The following is a 24,484-nucleotide window of genomic DNA, read 5'->3' as shown; positions in this document are numbered from 1 at the left end:
ATTTATCGATCTTAACAAGAACATCTTCAATGAAACCCCTAGGAAATCTAATGGTTTTATCAGCCAATCGAATGCTCGTCCTAGTTTTGTTGGGTTTCCCAAGACCTAACTGTTTAAAAATTTTATAAGGCATAACTTTAATACTTGCCCCTAATTCAGCCAATACATTATGAACATCTAAACTACCAATTAAACAAGGAATCGTAAAACTCCCTGGATCTTTCAATTTGTTGGGTAGCTTATTCTATAGAATGGCTGAGCAAACTGCATTCAACTCCACATGTGACGCCTCATCCAACTTTTATTTGTTTGCTAGAAGCTCCCTTAAGAATTTGACTGCGTTTGGCATCTGCGAGAAAGCTTCGATAAACGGTAAGTTAATATGTAATTTCTTTAATAGTTTAAGGAATTTACCGAATTTTTCATCTGTATGGTCTTTCCTTGTCGCATTACGGTATGGCACCCGTGGTTTGTACTCTTTACTTACCATTTTTTGCTCACTGTGGACTACCTCACCTTTATCTTGACTTACCACAATGCCTTAACTAAGTTCTAATGTAGGCTCATCTAACCCTTCCTTGTCATGAGTGGTAATCGCATTGAGTTGTTCCCTTGGGTTAGATTTCTTGTTACTCGACAAACTACCTTGTGGTTGTCCAGAAATCAGTTTGGAGAGTTGGCCTATCTGAGTTTCGAGCAATTGGATTGACGCTTGTTGATTCTTAAGGGCTGTCTCGGTATTCTGGAAATGAGTTTCTGACACCGAGATTAATTTTGTTAATATCTCCTCAAGGTTCAGCTTCTTTTCCTGCTGGTAAGGTGGTTGTTGAAAATCCGGAGGATGTTGTGGCCTTTGATTTCTTTGACCGCCCCACTAGAAATTGGGATGGTTCCTCCAACCTGCATTATAAGTGTTACTATACGGGTTATTTTAGGGTCTAGAGTTATTGTTACCCATATATTGGACTTGTTCCTCCTTGATGCTAGGGTTGAAGGGTTGATATTCTATGCATGCTCCTCCTCCATTCGAATTACACCTCATCACTGGATGTACCTGGGTAGAACCACACAAACCGTCAATCTTTTTATTTAAGAGATCTACTTGGTTAGATAGCATAGTAAACGCATCGAGGTTGAAAACACCGGTTGCTTTCGTTGGCTTTGTCCTCATAACTTGCCACTGATTGTTATTTAGTGACATCTCCTCAATAAATTTGTAAGTCGCCTCAGGTGTTTTGTTATTCAAAGTTCCACTGGCAGCTGCGTCGATAAGTTGCCTCATTGAGGGGTTCACACTGTTGTAAAATGTCTGAACCTGTAGCCAAAGTGGTAACCCATGGTGAGGGCATCTTCTCAAAAGATCCTTGTATCTCTCCCATGCATCATAGAGTGTTTCTAGATCCATATGCACAAAGGAAGAAATGTCATTCCTCAACTTAGCCGTTTTAGAGGGCGGAAAATATTTAAGTAAAAACTTTTCGATCATTTGTTCCCAAGTAGTGATTGACCATCACGGTAATGAGTGCAACCACTGTTTAGCTTTGTTCCTCAATGAAAAGGGAAACAACCGAAGGCGAATGGCATCATCAGAAATGCTATTGATCTTAAAAGTATCGTAAAACTCTAGAAAATTTGTCAAGTGATTGTTTGGATCCTCATCTTGCAAACCATCAAACTGAACAAACCGTTGTATCGTTTGAATTGTGTTAGGTTTCAGTTCAAAATTATTTGCAACAATAGCAGGTCTAACTATACTTGACTCAATTCCTGTTAAATTAGGTTTAGCATAATCATATATAGTGCGTTGAGTAGGATTCTGATTTACTGGATCAGCAGCAATCGCAGGAGGCAGCGGATTTTATTGGTTTTCAGTCATCTCCTAGGTTGTGGTTGAAGTATCGTCCTCTTGCTCTTCCTCTGTGAATCTTAGGCTTCGCCTTATTTCTCTTTAGTTTTTGCAAACTGTGCGGTCGATCTCACCGTCAAAAAGTAGTGGTCCTAACGGGTTTCTTCTGGTCATAAACTAGAAAATAAACTTGTTAGAAGAAAATAAATGAAAAATTAGAAAAGAAAAGAAAATTTTAAATTGCAATAAAAGTAAAATGACTAAAGTAATAAAAATCAAGTGTTCCTAATATCCTAGTTCCCCGGCAACGGCGCCTAAAACTTGATACGTGATATTTGCGATAGGTTTTAAAAATTTATAATTAATCGTTCTTGAAACTAACTATTATCACGATGAAGGAAAGTGTGCCTATCGAACAGTAGTATAGCTTTAGCAAGACCGGATTGTCGAACCCAAAAGAACCACGAGTACTAGTAATTACTTCCTTTTTATTATCTAGCCTAAAAATTAAGAGATTTTGTTATCTAAACTAATTACTAAACTAAGAAAGCACAGAAAGAAAATTTGGGAAAATACTTTTTAGAAAATTCGATTGATTAAGACAATACCTAAGGAAAAATCCACCTAGACTTCACTTGTTATTTTACTCTGAATCAGACGATTTATTCATTTGACTTGATCCGGAGAAATCCTAAAGTTATATTATTATCTCTCTCGAGACTAATAACGTCTAACCCTAGGTTGAATAATTGAAATCTCTTTCTAATTAACACCCTAGAATTGTATTAACTCGATCTATGGATTCCCTTATTAGGTTTCACCCTAATCCGGCAAAATCTTGTCACCCTATCTCTAGGCGTGCAATCAACTCCGCTTAACTATGACAATTTTACTCTTAAACAGGGTCTATTCCTCCTCTGAATAAGAGCATTAACTTGAATCAATATCCTGGAATATTAAAACAAGAATTAAGAACACATAATTAAGAACAAGTCAAATATTTATCATACAATTCAGATAATAATAACAAGATCTGTCTTAGGTTTCATTCCCCTTAGGTATTTAGGGGGTTTAGTTCATGATTATAAAAGAAAACATCTCAAAACATAAAGATAAAAAAACATAAGAAAACCCAAAACTCCTGAAGGAACTTGAAGGGAGATCTTCAGTCTTGATGATGAATTCGGCTTCTTAGATGGATCAATCGGCTTTCCTTGAGTAATTCTTTGCTTCCTACTCTGCGCCTACCCTCTTAAGTGCCTCTTTAGGTGTTTAAATAGGCTTTAGAATGCCTAAGAGCCCTCAAAATTGGCCTTTTCTGAATAGGACTATACTTGGGCTCGGCAGGGACACGCCCGTGTGCGATTACTCTAGCCCATGTTCAAGGCTGTTGAATAGGCACGGACGTGTAGTCTACCTGTGTAAGTTGTGCTTCGATCCTGCTAAAGGGACACATCCGTGTGACACGCTCGTGTGAGAAAGTCCAGGTCGTGTTGATTTCCCATGTGGATTCATTTTCTCCATTTTCGACCCGTTTCTCGCACTTTTTACTCTCCTATGCTCACCTAAGTATAAAACATGAAATTAAAGGATTAGGAGCATCGAATTCACCAAATCTAAGGAGAAATCATCCATAAATGTGCTAAGCATAGGATAAAAATATGTATAAATTATGGTTTATCACCACATGGCCGTGTGTCATGGCCGTGTTGACATTAAACCAAGTCAGAATTGCACACAGCCTAAGCACATTCACACAGACGTGTCACACGACGTGTCCCTGTCAAGCTCAAGTCTAATTCTACTTAGAAAAGGCTAAGTTTAGGTTATTTTGGGCATTCCAAAGTCTATATAAACATCCTAAAGGAGGATCAAAGGGGGACGGAGGGTAGAAAGTAGAAAATATTTAAAGAATAGCCATCAGAGTTAGCTCAGAAGTAGGATATCCTTTAAGACTGAAGATCTCCATTCAATTTCCTTAGAAGTTCTTTGGGTTTCTTTTTGTTTTTTTTCCCAATTTTGAGATGTTTTCCTCTATTGTTATGAACTAAATTCCCTAAATACCTAGGGAAGTTGAAACCTAATACGGATCTTATTACTATTTAAATTATATGATAAATACTTGTCTTATTCTTAATTATAAGTTTTAATCCTGGTTTTAATATTCCAGGATATTAATTCAGGTTTTGATGTGCGTATTTAGTGGAGCAAAAGTCCCTGTTTAAGAGTAGATCCTCCATAATTAAGCGGAGTTGCATGCAATCTTAGAGATAGGACGACATAAATCTGCCAGATTAGAGTCAAATCTAATAAAGAAATCCATAGATCGAGTTAATGCGACAATAGGGGTTTTAATTAAAAAGAGATTTCGATTAATCAACCAAGGATCAATTGTTTTTAGTCTCGAGAGAGATATTAACATAAACTAGGGATTCCTATGGCTTAAGTCAAGTGAATAAATCATCTAATTCAGAAGTAATAAGTGAAGTCTAGGTGGATTCTTCCTTGGGTATTGTCTTCTCCATCAGTTTTCCAAAAGTATTTTCCAACTTTATTCTCTGTGGCGTTCTTAGTCAATTAGATAGTTCATTTTAGTTTAAAAACATCCCTTAAATTTTTAGGCTAGATAATAAAAAGATAGTATACTAGTACTTTTAGTCCTTGTGGATACGATATTTCCGGTTTCACCATAACTATACTACTGTTCGATAGGTGCGCTTACCTTAGTCGAATTTTTAGTTAGTTTAGCAACCATCAATATTCTCATTTTCATATATTAGAATCATGCTGAAGCCTGCTCCTCTCATTATACAGTTCCATATTTTCATAAGCCATGAAACAAAATTCTTCTAATTCTTGCAATTGAAATAATCTTTCTTTCTTGGCTAACTTTAGGTCTAAGTTTAATTCTTTAATTTCCCAATATGTTTTTTTCTATAATTCAATCAACAAGTGACAAATTTTTTTGTAAACTAATTTATAGGGAGACATGCCTAACGAAGTTTTGTATGCAATTCTATAGGCCTACAGTGCATCGTCTAGTCTTACTGCCTAATCTTTCCTACTTGGATTTACCATTTTTTCCAAAATTCGCTTAATCTCTCGGTTAGACACCTCTCCTTGGCCAGTAGCTTATGGGTGATACGATGTTGTCATTTGGTGTCACACATTATATTTGGCTAAAGCAACTTCAAACTGTTTGCTGCAAAAATGAGATCCTTAATCACTTACCAATGCACGTTATGTTCCAAATTTGGTGAAGATGTTTTTTCTCAAAGGTCTAACTACTGCTTTTGTGTCATTTGTAGTTAATGCAACTACTCCAACCTAGTTAGACACATAATCAACAACTAGCAAGATGTATTTGTTCCTAAAAGAGATTTGAAAGGGTCTTATGAAGTCAATTCCCTAGACATCAAATACTCCTACTTCAAGTATCCCTGATTGTGGCATTTAATCTCTTTTTGATATACTTTCACTTCTTTGACATCTATCACATCCTTGTACGAATTCATGACCATCTCTGTTCATAGTCGGCCAATAAAATCCTAATTGAAGTATTTTTTTTCATATATTCTTTTTCCATCGAAGTGCCCCCCACATGGCAATGTATGGCGTCCTTGCAGAATATCTTGTATCTCTTATTTCGCTACACATATTCCAACTAACTAATTTGCGTATTGTTGGAATATGTATAGATCTTCCTAAATGTCATTTTTTTGATTTATGCATGATCCTTTTCTTTTGTTGCCATGATACTTTTGCTGGAAACACACCTTTAGTGATGTAGTTCACATAATCTGCATACCATGGTATGTTGTTATTCCTGAACCCAGCTTGACGGATTCTACCTTGAATAATTGCTCATGAATGAAGGTCTTAGTGATTTCTGTAGAGTTTTTCTCCTCTAAATCACTTTCTATTCTGGATAAATGGTCTGTTATTTGATTTATTGTTCATTTTCTATCCATGACCCACAGATCGAATTCTTGAAGCAGTAGCACTAATCTCATTAGTCTTGCTTTATTTCTTTCTTTTTCATAACATATTTTAATGCTGAGTGATCAATGTATACATAAACTCTATTTGCCACAAAATAAGGGAAAAAATTTTCACGATAAAACACAATAGCGAGCATATCTTCTTCAATGGTAGTATAATTGCACTGTGATGAGTTGAGTGTTTTGCTTGCATAATGAATAGGGCCAAATATGTTATTCATCTTTTGTCCCAATATTGCTCCTAAAGCATAATCACTAGCATCGCATATTATAATAAAAGGGTTCTAACCAATTAGGAGTAATGATTATAGGTGCAAAGATAATTTTTTTCCTTTATTACTTTAAAAGTTTTGATACAGTCCTGGTTGAATATAAAAGGTATCTCTTTCTAAAGAAGTTGATTCAATGATTTAGAGATATGAGTGGAGTCTTTTATGAATGCTTATAGAATTCAGCATGTCCCAATAAATTTCTTACTCCCCAGATTGTTGTAGGGTTGGGAAGATTTTTGATAACTTTGATCTTTACCTTGTCCATTTCCAAACTTTTCTCGATATTTGGTGTCCTCACACTAATTCTTCTTTTACCATGGAGTGACATTTTTCCCAGTTAAGTACCAAATTAGTTTCTTCACATATTTGTAAAATTTTCCCAAGGTTATCTAAACATTCCCGAAAAGAATATCCATAAACTAAGAAATAATCCATCAATTCATCTAAGCCCTCTTTCAACATATCAGCAAAATTAACAATCATACATCTCATAAAGGTCGTTAGGGCATTACATAATCCAAATGACATTCATTTAAAAGTATATGTGCCAAAAAGACATGTAAATGTAGTTTTTTCTTGATCATTGGGATGTATAAGAATTTGATGATATTCGGAATACCCATAAAGGAAACATTAATAGTCTTTTCTAGTCAATCTATTTAGCATTTGACCAATGAAAGTATGCAGAAAATTATCTTTTTCTATTGCATCATTTAATTTCCAGTAGTCAATACACATTCACCAACCAGTGGCCGCTCTTATTGAAATTAACTCATTCTTATCATTCTCAACCACCATTAATCCCGGTTTCTTTGGAATGCATTGTGTGGGATGTACCCATTCACTATCAAAAATTGTGTACACAATACCTACGTCCAACCATTTGATCAATTCTTTTCTTACTATTTCTTTCATTGCTGGATTTAACCGATGCTATGCATCTACTAATGACTCTTTCCCTTCTTCAAATTTGATCTTGTATTGACACTGTGCATGATTGATTCCCTTAATATCAATAATAGTCCATCCAATGACTTTTTTGTGTGTTTTTAAAACACTTAATAATGCCTCCTACTATTAAGAACTTAACCCAAATTATTTTTCTCTCCTAAATATCCATACTTTAAATGCTCTGGTAATGGTTTTAATTCTAACTCAGGAGGTTTAACAATGGATGGTACCATTTTTGTTGCGTTCAAAATTAGTTGTTTTGGTTGTTCCTTAATTTGCCGCCACCAATCAAGTTGAAGAGCTATCTGATTGTTTTCATGTTCTACATCATACAAATTTTCTTGTTCTGATCCATATTCTTTGTCTTCAGCCAAAATTGCTATGATCAACTCCAGTTTATTGCATTTTTTGTCTTCTGGTTTAGGTTTTACCAACTCCACACCTTCCAATTCTTGATGTATCCCCAAATAAATTCATTCACATTGAATTTTTCCAATATTACCATGACTTCCTTTCTCGTTTTCTTCCAAATACTTCCCCCAGTTATAATGTAAAATTTCCGCATGTTATAACTATTTAACCCATCATAGAAATGTTGGATTTTAATTGTAAAATGTATATCTCCACCCAATACTACCCTAAAAATTGTTTTGAATCGTTCCTAATCTTGCCCTAATGTTTCGGTAATATACTACTTAAATTGAAATAATTTCTCATAGGTGTTGATTACTTGAATCATAGGCAGAACCTTGCGAAGGAATATCTACATAAAATCAATCCATGTAGTGATAGTATCAAGTGGCAATGCATCTAACCAAGCCTTCACTTTTCCATCTAGTGCGAATGGAATTAGTAATAATTTAATAGCTTCTGCTAGGACACCCCCGTACATAATGGTACTGCGATGTGTTTAAATTACAGAAGGAAGGCTATAAGATCCTTTTTTTTATAATCATTGAATTTGACATTATGAGAAATTCATGTTAATAATGAATGATCTAATTCAAAGTGAGGACTATGAATAATAAGGCAAGTAATACTAGATTGCAACTAGTCCATGCCAAAAAATATTCCTAATGCTTGCATTATGTTATTAAAGGTTACTTATCATATTGCAGGCAACAAATTTATCTCATATATCACCAGAAGGATATAACTATTGGTCTTCCCAGATATATGAGCATCTTTATGAATATCTTCCTACAACATGAAATTAGAAAAGAATAAAGAAACACTAATATATCAATCGTATCTATGATTTATTAATTTCTTAATTATTCTAAAAAATTCAAAAATTAAAATTAATCTAGTGATGTTGCCTCCCCGTCAATAGCACCAACAACTTGACAGCCAAAAGATATGAAATAAGCGATATTCGCAAGTATACGCATCGGGTTGTAATATAGTTACAACGAAGTAAATGAGTACTTAGAAAATTGTACCCAAGGGAACCGAGTACTAAATTAATCCTAATCTAAAGACAAATAGATCTAATTAGTACTTTAAATAAATTATATTATGAACAAACATAAAGAGAGGTTTTTTGGGGTTTTATAACAATAAAGAAAATAACATAAATAAAGAGACTTTGGGAAACAAATTATGTAAATTGAGTAAGATCTAAGCATGGCTTGTTTTGGTAATCATAACCACCTGTTGCTTCGAGGTTCTAGTAAATCAACTAGTTGTCACCTTAGGGCTAAGGTATTCACGAATAGGCCATACCAATTTTAGGTTAATTCCCACCTAATTGACTTCCTAAGGTTGTCAAGCCTAGGGTTTAAGGTCTTCCTCTCCCAAATAGATGATCTATTAAGAAAACCCTACACAACAAATAATTATTCATACAACCAGTCGCTAATCCCCTATAAGAGGATTAGTTCCTCATGGATTTCATAAACACAATAAACTTGATACTAAAAATAAACATGAATAAGGAACCAAGAGAAAAGATTTAAAGAATCCTGAATTGTATTGAATGAAGTGCAGAATCCACAAAGAGTTAATCGAGTCTACAAATCAAATCTCCCGACAAACACAAAAATAAAAACTAGAAATAACCTAAAACCTAAAAAAAGAAAAAAAATAAAAACTGAAATTACCAAAAATATTCTCAAGTATCAAAAGCTATCTCTAACAAGCGTTAAATGAGTTTATTTATAGATTTAAGGTTGCATTGTCCTCAACCATGGGTCACATGTTGCTCTCGTATTAAATATTTGATTATGCAGACCAAAATGCCCTTAGCTCGTAAGTGTTTCTCATACAGGATCGATGTTGCGATACTCTAGTGCCAGTGTAGCAACATTGAAGGCAATATGTTCAACTTCAAGGTGACTTTAAGGGTGTATCGCAACATCCATTGTTGTATCACGACACTGAAGGCAGTCTCAGAATTCTTGTACTCTACTCTCTATGTTGCAACATCAAACTCCCTATGTTGCAACACAACGACCAGTATTGAGTTTATACGCCTTCTAATGGTCTTCTGCACACTCACGAAGTATATTAGCTCACCGTAGGCCTTATTCAGCCCTAAGGTCAATAAAAGACAAAAATCACACTTTTTAATCAATGTAAATGAAACTATGAAAACTTAGTTAAAACATAATAAAAGTGTTTGTATTCAAGCTCTTCAAGTGCGAAAACTAGTTTAATTTGCTACACCGAATTATAGAAGATTAGTTCATAGTGTTCATCTAACTTCTATGTTAATACCATCTCACTGGTAATTACTAATGAACCCTAGGTTACCCTCTAAGTTATTTACATGTTTCTCGTTTTGCATGCATAGATATTGGGATAGACATTGGAATAGATGTTGGAATAGTGTGCAAATCCTTCGAAAAGGTTCAAATATGCTATCAGTAATGTTATGTATAATTTCTCTTTGGAACTCAATAAGTTCGTATGAACTTACTTTGTTACCTTTTCCTTCTCAAGCTTCCTAATTGAAGGAAGACTTTGTTGGAAGGACTATGCCAGAGTGATACTATACTATTATGAGCTGACCGTTTTGTTTCATATCATGCATTTCTCGTGGGGTGGCGCATATGTGTATTTGGAAATAATTTGTACAAAGAACTTCTATTTTGACAAAAATCAGTTTTTATGAGATTTTTATGAAGTATTAATGCTTAGTTTTAAATTAATATATTTTGTTTAATGAAGTTATTATATCTGAACTTATACGCCATATGACTTATACATTATTTTTAATTTGTTGATGTTTTTCATTCAAATTGTGGTAAAGTAACAACCAATATATGTTTTATATTTATAAATTTGTGAAAATTATATATTGCCTTAGCCAAAATGTTTTAAAATTAATTTGATTTTAAGTAGGGACACACCATACTCAGATCCTATTATACGGTCGGGTTTGACATGTTACAAAATCAGAAAGAAATGAAGATGAGACAAGTGTTTTTCAGAGAGCGTGTTTTCTGTTCTATATTAAAAATGAGGAAATCAACCCTCTATTTATACTAGAAATGGCAGGACAAAACGATTAATAGGTAGGGGAAAAGAGTAAAAAACGCAGGAACAATTTTGAAACTATCCCACTATTTTTGCGCCCAACAACCAAAAATATATTAATTCCAGATTTTTTTAGAATAGTAAAACTGGAAAAATTAAAATTTTTTAAAGATATTTTTTCCAAAAAAATAATAAAACTTTTGTCTAAAAAGATATACACGTGGTATGTGTCAAAGACATGGACAAGAACGGATCGGCGGTAGCGGCACGCGTGTGTGATAGGCCTATAGCCCAATTACTCAATGAGGGCTAGAAGTAAAGGTATACAAAGCTCTCTTGATAGCTTGTACTTAACCAATATGGGATATACCCACTAAAAACAACCCTTTGCATTACTAACAATCCACCACTAATGAAAGTAATTTGGAGACTTTGTAAACACCAGAAAAGTAGAGTTTTTAAAATTAAAACGTAAGAAGAACAATAAAATTAGTTGCTTAAGCACTAGTATCTTGTGGATTTGGACTAGTACATTGTGAAATAAGTGATTCTTCTCTTTAACAAGTAAACAAATCTTGAACTTGTCAAGATAGGAGTTAATTTATGACACACAACTAATCTTAGATCCAATTGATGTTCTGCGATAACTTAACAAGTTTTAGCTAATGTACCTCGCGATGCTGGTAAGTGCTTTAGAAAAACTGCCCAAAATGTTTTTCATAGAAGGTGGCTAGTCCTTTTCACTTACGTAGTTGATTTCATAAAGTCTATCTCAATATAGACCATCCAAATCAGGTCTATGAAATCATTAAGAGTTTCCATTAAGCTTATCCTCTCAAATTTAAGTTCGGTGAATTCATCAAGTCTATCTCAATAGGAACACCCAAATTCTAGGATATGAACTCATTAAGAGTAATAAACTCAACCTCTCAAGTCGGTGAATTCATTAAGTACGTCTCAATAAGACCACCCAATTTCTAGGCTATAAATTCATTAAGAGTAAAAACTCATCCTTACACATATACATCATTTGCCATAGGGATAGGTAAAATGTACACTATGAGTCTTTCCATGATTTTGTTTGACCACATTGAACTTAAAAACTAAGTTAGGTATCCACTATGGATTCCTCAACCACTGGGCTTAAGACTCATTCCCCTCGATGAATCAAGAACCATTTTCCTACTTAACTCTTTGGTTAGTGGATCAACTAGGTTCCTTTCAGACCTCACGTACTCTCAAGCAAATACTTCATTGTTTATTAAATGTCTCATAGATTAATGTCTTATTCGAATATGTATTTTCTTACCATTGTGAGATTGACTCATAACAACACAAATTGTTGCTTGCGAATCATATAATATATATATATGGAAGGTACTGGTTTTTCCCATAAAGGAATCTCTGCAAGTAGATTCGTAAACCACTCGGCCTCTTGCCCAACTAAGTCAAGAGCTATAAACTCTGACTCCATCATGGAGCAAGCAATACAAGTCTATTTAGCATACTTCCATGAAATGGTTACTCCACCCAAAGTAAAGACATACCCACTTGTAGAGCTTACCTCATCATTATTAGTTACCCAATTTGCATCACAATAGCCTTTAAGGATTGCACGATACTTGAAAAATTTGAACTCCCAAGTTATAGTTGTAACACCACTAATCCATTTTTGTCGCCGAATTTGGGTTACAAAGCATTACCGTACAATCAAAAACATTTAACATCACAATATTTAAATAAATTAAACTCATATTATAAACAAATAAATCTCATGTATTTCGTCCCTAAATTGAGCCTTCAAGACCCTAAAAATAGCTTTGAAGCAATTCGGGACTAATTTGAAAAAAATAAAAGTTCTAAGAAAAAGATGCAAAAATTGGAAAATAGGGGTCACATGGCCGTGTGACATAGCCCAGGCCATGTAACATTCGAGCAAGGGACACACAACCGAATCCCAGCCCGTGTCCTCACCCGTGTAACTCACTAATTAGGGTCACACGCCCGTGTCATACACCCGTGTGCCAGGCCATGTAACTCTTTGAGTTGCCACACACGTCCATGTGTCAAGCCGTGTAACTCACTGACTTGAAACACTAAGAAATTCCAGATGACACATGGTCCTGTCACCAGGCCATGTGATAGCCCATGTAACAGGTCGTGTGAACCCAAAATTTACCTAAAATCAAGTCATTATAGGTCCAATTCATACCTAATCATTCAAACCATTTAGGCACACATTCAAGGGATTCATACATCATTCAAACATACATAAACACGCCATTTCAATCATCCTGAATCACCTAACCAATATGCCATTCAAAGGCACCACAATAGCATCAAAACATCATTTACCTAAACATGTTAACATTGCCTCAATTCATGCATAAAGACCTCATTCAAAAATGTGCCAAAACATGTTACAAATTGACCATTTTCAAGCCATCATAACATACCAAAAGAATCTTATTTAAAAGTACTCAAATATGACTCAAAATGACATAGTTTGGTAAGACATTAAGGTATGCCGAATCCAACATAAACTTCAAAGCATACATATACGAAATCACCATTAACACATTCTCAAAACACCGTTCAAGACAACCTATACATGCCATTATTAACCTTGTCCAAAATAAAATTAGATGCTGGATAGTGTGATAGGTCTTCGACGAACTTCTAACCAATCGAGCTTCCAATAATCTGTAAAACAACGAAAAGTAATTACGTAAGCATCAAGTGCTTAGTAAACTCATATAAACTTAAACATAACTTACCACTTCATTAATACAATTCATAGATTAAGGACAAACCATTACCAATGACATAATCTTAATATAAGCCTGATAACATGTTAATTTACATGGTTTCTTATGTTTAATTTGGTTTATTTCTAAATTGATCCCTGCTAAATTAGTGTTTTTATGATTTAATCTTTTCAGGGATGCAATTGGTCAAAAACAAGCTAAAAAGGGGCCAAATTGAAACACAATTATTGACATGGGGCTAGATAAAAAATGTGGAGAAAGCCAAGGACTTATCAGATATTTTGACTATGTAAAAGTCAAAAATAGGAAAAAGAATCTTATTTTATTTTATTTTTTATTTTTTATTTTTATTTTTATTTTATATTAATTTAGTTTAGGCTAATTTTAGTAAACTCTATGTATATAAATAGGGCTTTATGTTCTTTGAAAAATCATCACTTAATTTTATTTCCTACTTCAATTTGGAATTGAAATATTCTTCTTTTTCTCTTTCAAATTGGTGTGAAGGATTTTGCTAGTTTCAATTGCAATTGTCTTATTTTTATTAAATTGTACTTATTGCTTTCCAAGTGCTTTTATTTCCGATTTTTCACCCCCTTCATCAAAATTACTTTCCAAGTTTACAAAGCATGCATAATTTCATGCTTTACTAAATTTCATATTAGCCTTAGGCCAATGTTCTTTCCGGTTGGAAATCGTGATATACAAATTCGTGTTAAAAATTCGTCCAATCGGTATTCATTTTTTTCCTAAGTATCGGGATAGATCAATCATCCCTTAAAGTTAAACTCAATTTCAAGTCAAAGTGCACATTGGGTTGAAGTCATGTTTGCTGATAGTTGGAGAAACGAGTTGGCAGTGCTGTATTCAATTCTCCGAGAAAAAATCAAGGAAGAAGTGATCGGGTTTAAACGACCCACGTAGTTGAGACCGTTAATTCCAGTTGGGTTCTTCAGAATGCAAGGCTGTCGAAATCTTGAATCGGGAACATGTGTAACTCGGTTAGATAATCGGTAAGGGTTGGTTTGTAGGTCGTACCGGAACCAGCTATTTTAGGAGGAATTGGTGGTTAGGATGTTCTTAACTGCTATAATCAGCTTATCATTTGGAGGAGAAGATTAATTTTCAAGGACTGATTCTTGATACGAAATTTACCGAGTCTAAGGCTAAGGCTTATTTTATCTATTTACATAAGTCTGAATTTATTTCCAGCTTACATTTATTTTCAATAGTATTATTTATTTAAGCTGATTAGATTATTTTACTTTCTTAAACATTCTCAAACTCCCCCAATTTAATTGTTTATTTTGTTGTAGGTACTTTTGAAGTCGTGGGCTCGACTCTTGACACGACATATGACTCGACGAATATTCTATTCATAAGTGAACATAGAAGTTGGTTACGATATCCAATCCCTGTGGACTCGACCTTACTACACTCTTTACTACTATTTAGAGTTAATTTAGTAGGAATTATTTTTGGTGGTTTCGACGCCCATCAAAGCCTATTGAAACACCATCAAACTCACAAGTTAGTAAGTTCATCAATATCACATATATGTTCATTTATAACATAAGTGGGTTTCATAACATACATAACATATTCATCAACCTTTTCATAAGATTATAAACCATTCTATTTATTTACTTACCATTCCATTCCAAAAGCTTAGAATAATCCTAAACAACATCATCAATTCACAAGTTAGTGCACTTGTCCATGATATAAATGAGTTTATCCATAGCATAAGTAGATTTCCCATATATAAGTACATCATTTAACTCATCAATCTTTTTATAACATCATATTACATCCCAATTGTAAACTTACCGTTTTGTTCCCTTTTCTTACCCATTGAACCATCTAGAATTACATCAGATGCTCGGGAAAGCTCACACATAGTATGCTATTACATATTCATTGCTCACACAAGCTGTGAAATGGGTCTGCTCACTTGTAGGTTGGAATGTAAGCTACACGATGCAACTCACACGAGCTGTGGAGAATTCGCAACAAATGCAGGACCTCAGGCATCAGTAGGACATTCAAGACCAACACCCGAAACATGAAATCCCTAATGACATGTCATTTGTATCCTAAGAATTCTTAAGGTTCAACCGGGACTCAATATCCGTTAATTCGTCATAGTATGGATACATTCATATATTGATTCATTTACATTAAAAAATATATAGTAAGCAATCAATTTAGATAACATTAAAACAATTATAGTTCACACAAACTTACTTCTATAACTAGGGCGTAGAAGTAGTAGAATCAAACTAATCCGAAGCTTTAGCTTTTCTCTCTATTCAAGTCCGAATGTGGTTTATCTTGATCTAAATAGATAATTTTAATCAATTAAGCACTTCTAGTATTCAATTTAATCCATAGTTCATATTTATGCAAAAATACAAATTTTCTCCTAACATTTTAACTTTTCACAATGTAGTCCTTAAGCCCATAACTTGAATATAATTCATTTTAGCCCAAATCCAACTTACAAATGTTACAAGTATTTCACAATGAGTTTCACACGTTTAGCAATTTAATTCCTAATTGCCATTTTCACCAAAAATCACTTAACAAAACATGATTATTTTACAGCAAAGATTAATAATTTATCAACTACCATAAAAAATATTCAAAAACATCCATAGCAAGTCCCTCAACTTTTAACAACTTTACAAACTAACCCCTGGGCTAGCTAGATTAAGTTAAAATAGTCTCAAAAACATAAAAATCATTAAAAAGGGGACTGAAACCACATACCATACAAACACCTTAGCTAGCCAAACCTTTAAGCCCTAAAATGGCTATTTATTTGACCTAAAAATGGTGGAGAAGACAACAATGAAGATGATACCATCTTTTAATTTCTTTTGTTTTAGTTTATTTATTAAATTACCATTTTAACCTTAGTTATTAACTAAACAAAACATCAAATTCAAGTCCATATTAATCCATTAACTCCTCAAATGGTATAATTACCAAATAAGTCCATTATTTTTTAATCCCATAGCCATTTGACCCCTTTAACTAATAGAACTCAACTTTTACGATTTAGTCCTTTTTACTTAATTAACCATTAAAACTTTAAAATTTCTTAACGAAACTTTAATATGAATTTAATAACACTCCATAAATATTTAATAAAGTATTTATGGCTCGATTTATAGAAACGAGGTCCCGATATCTCATTTTCTAAAACTACTTGACTTTAAGGACATACCATTTTAACCTAATTATTTTTTCATTTAACATAAATCATTAAATGAAATTTTATTATTAAAATATATATCACTCATAAATATTAAATAGTAATATTTATAGCCCCATACGTTAGATTTGTGGCCCCAAAACCATTATTCCGACAACATAGAGAAATGGGCTATTACAATAGTACCTTTAAGGTATGCTCATTGCTTGGATTATGAGTATATCTATTGCTTAGTTTATGAGTATATCTACTTAGTCTACTAACCACATAAGCAATGTCCTGTTGAGTGTAGTTCATCACGAACATAACCCTTCCAATAATCTTAGCATACTCTAATTGAGAAACACTATTTCCTTTATTCCTTAATAGTTATATGCTAGAATCATAAGGAGTTCTCGCAAGGATTACATCAAAACTATTAAACCTTTTTAACACTTTCTCTATATAGTAAGGTTGGTTTGATGAAAACCCATTTTTTCTGATTTTGTAAGCTTAACTCCTATGATTACATCTACCTCTCCTAAATCAGCCATTTTGAATTTTGTAGATAAGAAATTCTTTGTTTTATTAATGATTTTTATATTGGAACTAAAAATTAACATGTCATCTACATACATACTTATGATGACACAATCAGAACCAAATATTTTAAAATACACACATGCATCTGCACCATTAACTACAAAACCTAAACTAAGAATAGTTTAATGAAATTTTTCATGGCATTGTTCTAGAGCTTGTTTGAGATCGTATAGAGATTTTTTGAGTCTGCAAGCTTTATCTTCCACACCAAGTGCCATAAATTCTGGAGGTTGCTCCATATAGATCTCCTCATCCAAATTAATATTCAAGAAATCTATCTTTACATCCATATGATGTACCAACAAATTATGAATAGAAGCTAAAGCAAATAAAACACGAATGGTAAAGATTTTAGTTACATGAGAGTATGTATCAAAACAATCTACTCTAAATTTCTGAATAAACTTTTTAACCACTAGTCTTGCCTTATACTTTTGTATTGACCCATCTAGTCTAAGTTTCTTTCTAAAAACCCATTTATTACTAATAGGTTTAAAACCTTTAGGCAAGTGTACTAATTCCCAAGTGTGATTAAATATAATAGATTCAAGCTCATTATTAATAGCATCTCTAAAAAAACTAGCACCTATTGAATTTATGGCTTCATCATAGGTTTTTAGATCATCATCTATCAAAAATGCATGACCAATAGAATTATTTGTTAAGTCTAAATCATTAACTTCAGTTATAAAAGAAGTAAGAAAATCGTGTCCGAAACTAGTGGTCGTCTTTTGTCTTTTACTTCTCCTAGGTTTTACATCATCATTAACAATATCTTTATTATGTGTACTAGAAGAAGAAACATGCTCATCCAACTGTGTATCAGGATTTATATCAGATTTCTTTAGAAGGAAAATAATTTCAAAGAAAACAACATCTCTAGATTCACGTATGGAAGAATTATGCAAATACATAAATCTATCTGCAGCATTGTTCAGAGCATAACCAACAAAAACAATAACAATTTTAGATCTAATAGTGTTCTGTTTAAAACCTGCTTTTTCTAGGCACTCCCATACTTTCAAGTATTCATTTCTAAATTGTTGGAAAATAAGCTACTACAAAATAAATCTGTTAGCACTGACTGGAGAATTAAGAAATCAGAAATTTACTGCGCCATGGTAAACCCACTGCCTTAGTAACAAATTTGCCCTGACTGGTGTAATCGTGTAGTGGACGTTGTCCCCCAAAGCAAACACAATGCTTCAATATTCGTACACCTGAATAAGGAAGATGAAACTCGATTGGTGTTGTTCTTCTCAGGGAAATCACAGTAGGATCAATTTCCGGAAAAATTTGGAGGGGTCACGGTTGAATCCACTTAAAACTCAAACTCCTAGACATAATTTTTCTTGAAAGTGATTTAGGGGAAACCGACAAATTTTATAAGGAAGTCGGAAAGAAAGGAAGAGGAGAAATGTGTTTTTTAGATAGCGTTGTGTTTTCTATTCTGTCAATGAAGTTACAATTTCAACATTTGTCTTTTCAATGGACTAGAATGATTGCTAATAAGGTAACTCACCGATTGATGCAAGTAGTTTTATCTTATGTAAGTCGTGTTAGATTTAACAGTGGCCCAAGTACCGATGAAGATAAAAGACAATATTAAGCGTATAGAGTAAGTTCATGACTTGGGTTTTAATTGAGCCTTCTCTTCTTTGATATTTTCCAATTTTCATCTTGGTTTTATTAATAAATGGTTTTTATCCTTTAAAAAAATAGTTACAATACGTTTGCATTGGATCCAAATTTTAAATATATTAATTTAAAATTAAATAATAAAAGAAAAATGATATTCAAAATAATATCATTACTAAAGTTTCTCAAATAAATATAAAAACACATTTTAAAAAATTATAAATAATTTTTGAATAATCTTTTAAAATAATACTGAAAATATGGACACTTGAATTTGAATTTAGTAGTGTAATAATTATCTATAATTATTATTTTATTTTTGACATAATAAATTTTTAGTTTTTCATTTGAATTGTTTTATTAGAGTGACATAACTTTGGAGTAAGGTAAAAACTTTGGGACACATATTTCAATGACAAAAATGGAGCGTTTATATCAGACTCAATAATGTCATTTTTTTTTATTGTTTATGAATTGTTGCATCTTAAAAGTAAATTTTGAAAACTTCAAGAAAAATATTTTCACGCCTCAAGTATTTAAACTTTACTTTTCTTACTTAAAAACTCCAAATTTCTTATGTTATTCATCCGACTTAATAAACTCAATCTACACGAGGATGTATGTTTACATGACATTTTTAATTACCTTTCATTAAAAAATAATTTTATTTAAAATTAATTATAAAAATATCAATTTTAATCAAGAAAAGTACTTCCAACCCATTATAAATAAGGAAAAAGATTCAAATTGTGATTGAAGATATAAACATCTCTAGTATCAAATGGGGCATAACCAGAGGTTTCTTTAGTATTTAAATATATTATAAGTTTCTATACTAATCAAAAACTTGAAATTTAGTCTCTATATATATTTTTAAAAATTTAACTTTTTTATTTTTTAAATTTTAACATTTATGTCCAATTGTTAAATAAAAGTATAAGAAGTAAAATTTAAATATTCAAAAAGTACCAAGTATAGGTGAGATATTATAAATTTATTCATTTTTACTGTGACGTGATTGTAGTAAATTTGAGGTTGTCCCATGACTTGTTTACTATGTAGCGTAGAATTTAGAAGCAAAAATGGTTAATAGGGGAAGTTTTCAGTTAAGAAATCAAAGAAATACCGAAGAAATGGGTAAAGGCTTGGTGAAGTAAATTTTAGCTTGGCTAATTAACCCCCAAAATAAATAACAGTCATTTGTTATAAACATATGAAAAATAGGGTATAAATTTATATTATAAAATATTGATAAAACACGAGGAATACATGGATATTAATCAAGTTTAATAAAATGGCGCCTGGGCAGCAATTAAAAACCTATGGATCATCGCAATTTTCGTGTTGACTAAACCCCAAAACTCGTCTATATATAACTAAGTTTTGACACCCCAAAACTCCCATTTTCTTTGCTATTTCACAACGTTTTTTCCCTGTTCCTTTTAAATATTAAATACACCCCAAGTTAAGAAAACAATAAACAGTAAATTTGTTTTCAACAAAGTAAAAACCTCTTTTGTTTTGTTCACTTTCAAACATATTTGTTTTTTTCATCTTCATTTTTTTAGGCTGTAATTCCGAAATAATAAAGCACAATATTTGCCATTACTTCAAGGGAACTTTTGATCAACTTCTTTGAAAGAAGCAAACCATGTCGCACGACATGATTCATTCATCCGAGCAGCTTTCCATTGTAATTCTTCGACTTTCTTAATGTTTGCAAATAATTCCTTTTATTTTAATTTTTATAGTTTTAAACCTAAATTCTCTTTAGATAGATAGAATTAGATTCAAACCCATGATGATACGAAAATATGAACAACTTGCATGAACATTTTAAATAGAAGAGTTTAAATTTTAGATTTTAATCTTGAGCCTGTAGAATTATTGTATAAGTTATACTTGAATATAAATTTAAATTTCAGTTGAGTTGATTTATGTAATCCTTTTAAGAGGCGGTAATTGAAAAGTGACAATTATCAAGCAATACATATGTTGCACAAGTATTGTGTAAGTTATTATAACATGTTGTCAAGATTTATCTTAACATGGGTTTCATTGGGTCAATTTCTTACAGGATGATATATCGAGTCCAACCAACGTTCCGTTTTTATATTTTTCCGATGCCGATCTTTTCTCAGAAGCCTTGCAAAACTCTGAGGTTACTTCTAATTGTTGTTACAAAGATCAGAACTCTTCGTTTGGCAATAATCTTACTATACCACTAGATATTGAACAACTCAACAATGGACACCATGACAATACAGGAAATACTAACCCAATTGCCCCTACAACCACCAGCACAACCACCACCACCACCACCACCACCGCGACATCCTCTGCTAACTACAACAACACCGCCACCGACAATCTTTCCGTAATATTTGATTCACCGGACGAAATCGAAGATGATATTTCAGCTTCCATAGACTTTTCTCAATCTCCTTCTTTTTCCATCCCTCAATTTCTAGCTCAACAAGATCAAATTGATCATCTATCTTTAGTTCAATCCCAAAACCAGTTATGTGAAACTACTGCAGACCTTGTTGGACCACTTTCGGGGCCCCCATTTACGCATGTTTTCGAAGAAGATTGTTTGTCTACTGTGCCTTCTTTAAACCCTTCATCTCCTTCTTGCTCATTTTTTGGTGCTTCAACAATGGCTAATTTCTTGCCTGCGTTATCGGTTGATAGTTCTGGGATTTTCACTGGGAGCTTTGTTATGGGGTCTGAATCGCAAGCTCAAAACTTGGAATTTCAAGGTGATAATGGTGGACTTTTCTGCCCAGATTCAGTGCAATGCATATTTAACCCTGGAGACATACAGGTACTTAGCTTTCAATGTTGGATAAATTTTGGATAAAAATAAGATGTAGGCACCTCTATTAATAATTAGATTGTGTTTTGTTATTTTAATAAAAAATGGTAAATTAATTTTTATATATTAGATAAAAAATAAATAAAATTTTTCTGTTAAAAATTTATTTCTACTGTTAAAAATTGGTATACCTTTCAGAATAACCAAATAGGTATGCACTTTATATTGACATATATGAATCAATTTTTAATGGTAGAAATAAATAAAAATTATAAAAGAAGAATCAATTTACCCTTTAATCTAATGTGTATGGACTAATTTATTTAATTTTTTGAATAAAGAGAATCAAATATAATTCAACTCTTAATATAAAATCCTAAATAGTACATTATGAAAAATCATCAAAATAACAATCTTATTTTATTGTTTTGAAAGACCCTTAGAAGTGAGAACCAACAACTAATGGGAGGCGTTGTGGGCTCTGCTCCATTGGCATCAGAGATGTCGAGTTTGGAAGACTCAAGTCGTAACAAAGTTGGAAAACTTTCGGTTCAACAAAGAAAAGAGAAGATCCAGAGGTACATGAAGAAAAGGAAAGAGAGGAACTTCAGCAAAAAAATCAAGGTTCTTTCTATTAATCCATCTCAATCAATATATATATAGACTATGTTTTTGGATTCATATGTGTTGAATGTTGATACATGTTTGGTACAAAGTATATTATTATTTTTTAAATGAAGTGGAAAATGGAGTGGACACTTGTACTAGACACAAATTATTTTAGGGTTAAATCATTATATTGGATTTCAATTTCACAATTACTCTTATATTTAGATGTAAATTTTTTTTTTCTACGTTAATTCTTAAACTTGATAATTGTTCTTATATTAGAGCTTGAGCTAGGTGGTTGTTCCAAAGTTGGAACCTGAATTTTTTTTATCTAACTTAGTTCATGAATTTGGCAATTGTTCTCACATGACGGCTTGGACTTTAAAGTTTTTAAAGAAATATTGAGAATTAATTTAGACAAAAAAATTAGGTTCCAATATAAGAATAATTTTTAAGTTCAGGAATTAACTTGAATAAAAAGAAAGTTCAGGTTGCCAAGTAAAAATAATTGTCAAGTTTAAGATCAAAAAGTGATTTAACCCATTATTTTAATTACCAAAAACTCATTCTTTTTAAAAAATTTATTTTAGAGGTATTTATGTTTTTTATATTTTAATAAATTTAAAAAAAATGAAATTTAAGCTCAAGACAGTATAACCTTCATCATTTTAATCAAAGCCATATAAGATTTTTAGAACAATTTCTTCTAAATTAGTTAGATATTATTTTCACTGATATGGTGGATGTATGATAATCTTGTATATAAAAATTAGTTGGCATATTAAGATACTAATATTACAATAAAATCTGCAGTATGCTTGTCGAAAAACCCTAGCTGACAGCCGACCACGTGTGCGAGGAAGATTTGCGAAGAATGATGATTGTGGAGGGACCCCTAGGCAAGCTTATAGCAATCACGAAGAAGATGATGTAAGTTCCTTCCTTGTTTTTTCCTTACGACATTTCAAGCTTTTCTCCCTTACAACATGTATTGATACTTTTGCTTTCATTTCCCCATAGGTTGTGGTGAAAGAAAAGGAAGAAATGGTCGACTCCTCAGATATATTTGCTGATATTAGTGGAGTGAACAGTTTGAAATACAATTACTCAATCCAATCTTGGCTTTGAATAGGTTTCATTAAACAATTTTGTAACACCAGTGTTCTAAGTTAGCTTTTTAATAAAGAAGAAAAAATTGGGTCCTATGGTATACAAATGATCAAAGTTAGAATGTTATAGTTAGTAAATAAAAATGTAATTTCTGTAGATATGTAAGTATCAATTTCATTTGGATACAATCCTAAACTAGTGGTGCAAGATTAGTTTCTTAAAAAAAAAAAAAAAGACAAGAAAAACATTTTTGGCAGATTATTTCCTTTAGATAAATACATTCTCACTGACTTGCCCAAGGGCCAATTTACTCATCTTATTTGATAAATACAGTCTATATAGATTGGATTTTGGTCCAAAGGTTGTTTAAAAATAAATATACATTATTTAAGTTTAGTTATAAATATATAAATAAATTTAATTATAAAATATATATTGTTATGAATGCTATTAAGTGAATGTTCAACTTTTCACCATTCATCTTCTTGTAACTCCTTTCTTATTTATGTATTAGAAAATAAGGAGTCAAATCTCCCTATATATATATATAGGAGTATACTATTTGTAATGATTATAGAAAAGAAGACAAGTGCAATAAAAATCCCTCTTATTCTCATCTATTATTCTTGTGTTATTTGTATTATTTATTACTATTTTATAAAACGTTATCAACACGATTTTATTCAAGAGTGATCGGTCCTTAGTTTACGCCAGAATTTTGTTGGGCTCCAAGTATTGAAATTTAATTATTTGGTTAAAAAAATTGTAAGTGGTTGCTCAAAATTTGTTTGGGGATGATCACGTTCTCTTCACTGTAAAGAATGCTTATAGTGTCTACTTCTCATCCACAATTACCTAAGTAAGTCTAATAATTTATTTTAAAATTTGATTCGATTTCTATTAAGTTCAATTTATATAATTCTCTATTTGCATCTCTATGAATTTATAAATCCTTTCTCAAGTTTATTTGTTGTGCTTTCTATGTGAATATACATATTTGTTATTTTTTATATAATTTATTGGTTTAGTTTTAATTTTGATTAAATTATATGATTGTTCTTATCTATTATTGTCTATTGTAAATGTGTATTATATGCAATGATTAGTTTGGACTTCAAATCTATACATACTTGAGAACTGTATAATCATATTAATCATGGAATTTTTGTAAGAAAACATGTAAAAGATT

At 32.2% G+C, this 24,484-nt stretch overlaps 1 protein-coding gene and 1 non-coding gene across 2 annotated transcripts; both read left to right on the top strand.

Moving 5' to 3' along the window:
• Nucleotides 1-1,331: 1,331 nt before the first annotated feature.
• LOC121207291 (small nucleolar RNA R71) lies at nt 1,332-1,438 on the top strand. Its single transcript, XR_005902383.1, has one exon. It is a non-coding gene; the product is annotated as a small nucleolar RNA R71 (small nucleolar RNA).
• An 18,971-nt stretch (nt 1,439-20,409) lies between these two features.
• Nucleotides 20,410-23,643, top strand: LOC107889999 (uncharacterized). Its single transcript, XM_041076163.1, has 5 exons — nt 20,410-20,451; nt 20,836-21,585; nt 22,012-22,200; nt 22,999-23,115; nt 23,206-23,643. Exons 1-5 carry the CDS (start codon nt 20,410-20,412, stop codon nt 23,311-23,313), a joined length of 1,206 nt encoding a protein of 401 aa, XP_040932097.1. The 3' UTR covers nt 23,314-23,643.
• The last annotated feature ends 841 nt before the right edge of the window (nt 23,644-24,484 follow it).

The sequence above is a fragment of the Gossypium hirsutum genome, chromosome A09 (assembly GCF_007990345.1).
Source record: "Gossypium hirsutum isolate 1008001.06 chromosome A09, Gossypium_hirsutum_v2.1, whole genome shotgun sequence".
Taxonomy (NCBI): domain Eukaryota; kingdom Viridiplantae; phylum Streptophyta; class Magnoliopsida; order Malvales; family Malvaceae; genus Gossypium; species Gossypium hirsutum.
This window is presented reverse-complemented; position numbering and strand designations above follow the sequence as displayed.

Coding starts and splice junctions, on each gene's coding strand:
- LOC107889999 (XM_041076163.1), top strand. CDS start 20,410: ATGTCGCACGACATGATTCATTCATCCGAGCAGCTTTCCATT. Junction 21,586..22,011: donor TTAACCCTGGAGACATACAG/GTACTTAGCTTT, acceptor TTGTTTTGAAAG/ACCCTTAGAAGTGAGAACCA. Junction 22,201..22,998: donor ACTTCAGCAAAAAAATCAAG/GTTCTTTCTATT, acceptor TAAAATCTGCAG/TATGCTTGTCGAAAAACCCT.